The sequence below is a fragment of the Cricetulus griseus genome (genome assembly GCF_003668045.3).
Source record: "Cricetulus griseus strain 17A/GY chromosome 1 unlocalized genomic scaffold, alternate assembly CriGri-PICRH-1.0 chr1_1, whole genome shotgun sequence".
In the NCBI taxonomy this organism is placed as follows: domain Eukaryota; kingdom Metazoa; phylum Chordata; class Mammalia; order Rodentia; family Cricetidae; genus Cricetulus; species Cricetulus griseus.
This window is the reverse complement of record NW_023276807.1, coordinates 101,381,254-101,386,609: the sequence shown is the minus strand read 5'-3', so window position 1 is coordinate 101,386,609 and position 5,356 is coordinate 101,381,254. Positions and strand designations below refer to the sequence as shown.

At 50.3% G+C, this 5,356-nt stretch overlaps 1 protein-coding gene across 1 annotated transcript; it reads left to right on the top strand.

Moving 5' to 3' along the window:
* The first annotated feature begins 2,331 nt into the window (after positions 1-2,331).
* Selenom (selenoprotein M) lies at positions 2,332-5,196 on the top strand. Its single transcript, NM_001256844.1, is given in 5 exon segments — positions 2,332-2,683; positions 3,856-3,891; positions 4,072-4,106; positions 4,694-4,772; positions 4,841-5,196. Coding segments are annotated over 5 exon segments (438 nt in total). The 5' UTR covers positions 2,332-2,554; the 3' UTR covers positions 5,000-5,196.
* Positions 5,197-5,356: the final 160 nt, after the last annotated feature.

Here is a 5,356-nt window from a genome sequence, read left to right as displayed (position 1 = left end):
AACTGGAGTTAGATGAGGATGGTTGTGAAACACCTTGTGGGTACTGGGAAATGAATCCTGGTCCTCTGGAAGAACATGCCCATGCTCTTAACCCCAGAGCTGCCTCTCTAGCTCGTGTGTGTGTGTGTGTGTGTGTGTGTGTGTGTGTGTGTGTGTGTGTGTGTGTGTGTATGTGGTATTTTTTTGTTTGTTTTCGAGACAGAGTTTCTCTGTGTAACAGTCCTGGCTGTCCTGGCACTCTGTAGACCAGGATGGCTTCGAACTCACTGAGATCCTCCTGCCTCTGCCTCTCAAGTGCGTGTGCCACCACTGCAGGTCATGTGTTGTATTTTTGAGTCAGGGTCTTATAGGTTAGGCTGGCCTTGAACTCACTATGATATTGAGGATGACTCTTCAAAATATTTATTTATATTTTATGTATGTGGATATTTCGCCTACAAACAAGTCTGTGCACCACGTTTGTCTCCCCAGTGGCTGCAGAGGGTATGTTAGAACATAGGGTCTCCTGAAACTAGAGTTACAGACAGTTGTAAGCTGCCATGTGGGTGCTGGGAACTAAACCTGGGTCCTCTGGGGGAGCAGACAGTGCTCTTAACTGCTGAGTCATCTCTCCAGGCCCTCTGAGGCTGACTTTGAAGTCTGATCCTCTTGTCCTATCTCTTCAGTGCTTTCAGTATCATGGCCAACTTTTCACTTTGGTGTGCAGATTCAGACTCACGTCTTCATGAATATGCAGCAATTGATCCCACACATTAAGCTATCTCCCAAGCTTAAAATACAATATTTTTACATTTACTTATTTGTGTGTGTGTGTGTGTGTGTGTGTGTGTGTGTGTGTGTTTGTGTGTGTGTGTGTGTGAAGGTTAGAGGACAATTTGTAGGAGTCTCTTCTCTTCTTCTCTTCTGGGAATTGAACTCAGGGCATCAGGCTTGGCAGCAAGTGCCTATAATCACCAATCCCATTTTTAATGTGCATTTTTAAAGTGGCGGAATAAACACAGGAAGGTAAAAATACCTCAGATCACAAAGCAGCCTTGGCTCAGTGTTGACAGGGTTCTCTGGATTCAATGGAAAAGGGCACAGTGCGTTCTTGCTGTCTGCCAGGGATTGGTTCCAGGGCACCTTTCCATACCCAAACTCGAAATATGAGGATGCTCAAACCCATAGATAAAATGGCTTAATATTTCCCTAAAATCTGTGTGACCCTCTCTTGTACTTTACATCATCTCTAGGTAATTTATAACACCTAATAGAATGCAAATGCTATAAATAGTTGCCACACTCTATTGGTTGGAATAATGACAAGAAAAGAGTCTGTACATGTTCAGTACTGAGGCAGTTTTCACTTCCTGATATTTCCATCTTGAGACTGGTTGAATCCAGGGTGACAAAGAGCTGACTGTACTTTCTGTGTCTGCTGGAGGCGTGAGGAGGTGAAGTGGTAACTGCATCATCTTTGGTCCATCGAAATGATTTGCAGAGGTGTTTGGGGTTTAAACCCAGATCAAGAAGTAACTTGGTCTGTTTTACATTTATGAAACAGTTCCTAATCTGCAAAACGGAATGCACTGGAGGAGGGGCAATCTTGATAGGAACCGCAAGAACGGATAATGGAAGGCAAGTCCTAGTAATCCCGGCCCTTGGAGGCTGAGGCAGGAGCATTGCTTTCACTTCAAGGACAGTCAGGGAGAGGTGCGTGTGTGACATGTACAAAGTGAGTCAGTCCCCCTCCCCCACCAACTCGGACCAGATACTATTCTAATGAGATATGTTATGTATATTAATCCTTTCAACCTTTCTAGGTAAAAAGGATACGTAATGCTCCTCTTAAAAAAGAATTTATATTTATTATTGTTATGTGTGCGCTGGGATAGAGGTATTTTTACCTTCCTGAGTTTATTCCACCACTTTGAATAAATATATTTATTATGTATATTATATTTGTGCAGGCAAGCTCATGCCAAGGTGCGCGAGCGGGGTCGCGTGTGGAGGAACAGAGCACAACTTGTGGGAGCCGCTGTTTTCCTTTCACTTTTTTGCGGTTGAGGGGGATCAAACTCAGGTGTCAGGCTCGCTGAGCCTTGTCGCGCTAGGCCACAGGTAATAGTCTTCTCTACAACGTGCGCTTTGGGGAATTGAAGCTTTGATCGGAATTTCGTTCAAAGACATCAAAAGAATATAAAGGAGATTTCCTAGGTTTCTGCTTCCTTAAGTCTGACCCAGAAATCCTTGTGTCCTCCTGCGACCCTCCTGCACCCTCTGGTGGCTCAAAGTGGAGCTGTCTCCTGGCATCCTTTGGGAGTGTGCACACTCAGTGGGCAAACACATTATGGACATTTTCAGGACTGGGAACGTGAAGTCTGGAGGACCAGAGAGCAGCTGGTACAGGGTTGGGGGCTAGTCGGAGGCGCCCACCGAGCCTGTTTCTAGCTCTGGGGACGTGGTTTATGGCTGGGCGGAGCCTTTCAGCTGGGGCGGGGCCAGCCTACAGGCCAGACGTGGCGCTGCGGCCGAGTTTGGGTGCAGCCTGCGGAACGTCTCCTGCCAAGCACAGATGAGCATCCTAGTGTGGCCGCCACCACTGCTGCTGCTTCTGGCGGCCCTTGTGGCTCCAGCCACCGCCGCCACCACCTACCGACCCGACTGGAACCGTCTTCGAGGCCTGGCCAGGGGACGGGTGGAGGTGAGTGCGCCTTTTCCCATCCTTAGTACGACAGTTCCAGAACCCCGCAGCCCCTGAACCCTGGAATGCAGCTCACTCTGGCCTCAGGAATAGCAGAATCCCCGAATCTCCCCCGTTTCCCTCCTGCATGGCGCCGGGATCATCCCTTCTATTTTCCAGCCACAGAATGCACAGCATACACTGTGCGAGCAATAGAAGTCGACCTTGCGGCCTGGCACTCTGAACCCTTGTTCTGATTTGACCGTACCGTGGGTCTTTGGACACCCAGTCCTCTCTTTTCCAGGCTATAATTCTCCTAAAACTGCTCCTTAGAACTCCCCCCCCCCCCGATAACCCTACCTTTACCTATTATTCTTCCCCCACCCGGATTTTAGTGCCTGACGTTCAAGAGTTTTCTGGGGGAGAAAAGACCTCCTAAGCTCCTCCCCTCACTGGACTATGCCTGAAGCTGGAGGAGAGAGCAGGGAGATGAGATACCAAGGCATCTCAGCAGCCCTGGACCACTACACTCATCATTCCACCCCCGCTAAGGAATTCCCCTAGAGTCTTCTTAAGTGGTTCAGCTGCTTGCAGACTCTCCATGGGCCTTAGTTATTTTCTGAGAAAAAGGAATGTAAGGAAGGCTTGAAATAGGCAGTTGTGAGGTCTGGACTTCCTGTCAGGTGGTGGCCTCCCTTCAGGGAGTACAGAGGGTCTGGTCCACCCATCCTCCCTGGTCAGGCAAGGGAAGCCAGATGGTTTGTGGAGCTGGACCGCAGGTGGCTAGCAGGGCTAGCTCTGCATGGGGTGGGGTAGGGACCAGATGGCAGGTGCATTAATGGAGCCCTGAGGGCAGTTCTGAACTATTTTCTTCTGGTCTGAGTCTCCCATGAGGTTTCAAGGGCTAAAGGCCAGGTTTAGAACTCTCCTGGCAGAAAGGAGGATGCTGTAACATGTGTCTCCTGGGCATGGGTCAGCTACTGGTACCCTGCAGGAAGGACTAGTTCTTCTCCCTCATCCTTTACCCTGCCTCTCTAGGTCTGAGTTTCCTGACCTTGTCCACAGGACCTTTTCCTCCACACCTTGATGCTGCCCCTTCAGTGCACAGCCTGACCCAGCTCAGTGTTGAGGATAGCATGGTCTTGGCTGTATAGGGATGGACTCCTGATTTATCCCATTTTCTCTCTCTCCAGACCTGTGGAGGATGACAGTTGAATCGCCTAAAGGAGGTGAGTTTGAAGGAAGGGGTCCCCTTAGGGAATAAGCAACATTTGCTTACTGACTGGGGGGCAGGGAGGGATTCCTGCACTCTGAGACAGGAGACTGATCCTGACTTGCTATATGATCTCACTTCCCCACGTCTAGAAGGTTCTGAGGTCCTGTTTTCTAATGTTGTGGTTCCTCCCCAGGTGAAGGCCTTTGTCACCCAGGACATCCCACTGTAGTATCCTTCTGTTCTGGGGAAGGGAAATGCGGGGAGGGGCAGGAAAAGCTTCTGGTTTTCACAAAGATAGAAAGTGATTTTCCAGCTGGGTGTTGGTGGCATATGCCTTTAATCCCAGCACTCGGGAGGCAGAGGCAGGCGAATCTCTGTGAGTTGGAGACGAGCCTGGTCTACAAGAGCCAGTGCCAGGATAGGCTCCAAAGCTACAAAGAGAAATCCTGTCTCGAAAAACCAAAAAAAAAAAAAAAAAAAAAAAGTGATTTTTGACTCGGGAGGCAGAGGCAGGCGGATCTCTGTGAGTTGGAGACCAGCCTGGTCTACAAGAGCTAGTTCCTCCAAAGCCACAGAGGAACTAGCCTGTCTCGTAAAACAAAAACAAAAGTGATTTTCGTCTGCCAAAGAGGTTGATATGGACTGTTCCAGTAGATTAATGGAGAGAAGGGCCCTTTACTTCTTTGAACCTTAATCTCACAGCCAGTGAGGATTGGGTCCCCACCTAGCCTCCAAGTAAGTGATCAGCTAAGGGGACCCAGGAGCCACCACCATTCTTTGCCTCTGCCCCCACCCCCTTAACATCTTGACTCCAGCCACAACCTGGTGATGAAGCACCTCCCTGGGGCAGATCCGGAACTCGTGCTTTTAAGTCGAAATTACCAGGAACTAGAGGTGAGGCTTTGGCGGGAGGGGTCCTGGGGCGGTGCTGAAGTGCTGACCCCGCCCTTTCTCCATTTCAGCGCATCCCACTCAGCGAAATGACCCGCGACGAGATCAATATGTTGGTACAGGAGCTCGGCTTCTATCGCAAGTCGGCGCCGGACGCGCAGGTGCCCCCCAAGCACCTGTGGGCGCCTGCTAAGCCTCCCGAGGACGCTTCAGAGCACGCCGACCTGTAACCCGTAACCCGTAGCCACAGTGGAGCTGGGACCCCCCTGCCAGCGATCTGGAGACAGAATGAAGCTCTCAGTATCCCGGGAGCATCTCCCTTGCTGAGGGCTGACACCAGCCTCCAAAGCAACGGAAGTGGGGTTGGGGGAGATGCATCTCATTCCTCCCTTTCTCCTTCCCAGCTCTACTAAATCCCTTTCCGCCATTACTGAGGGTCTTCTCTTTATTTGCTGCGGGTAGATGGTGTGGGAAATCAAATCGAAGTTCCTGAACACCCTAGGGTGACTCCTCCCACTGCCTGGCTGTGGGAGTGGGATAATTCACAACCTGCCGCCATTCCCCAAGACAGCAGAGAGACATCGGGA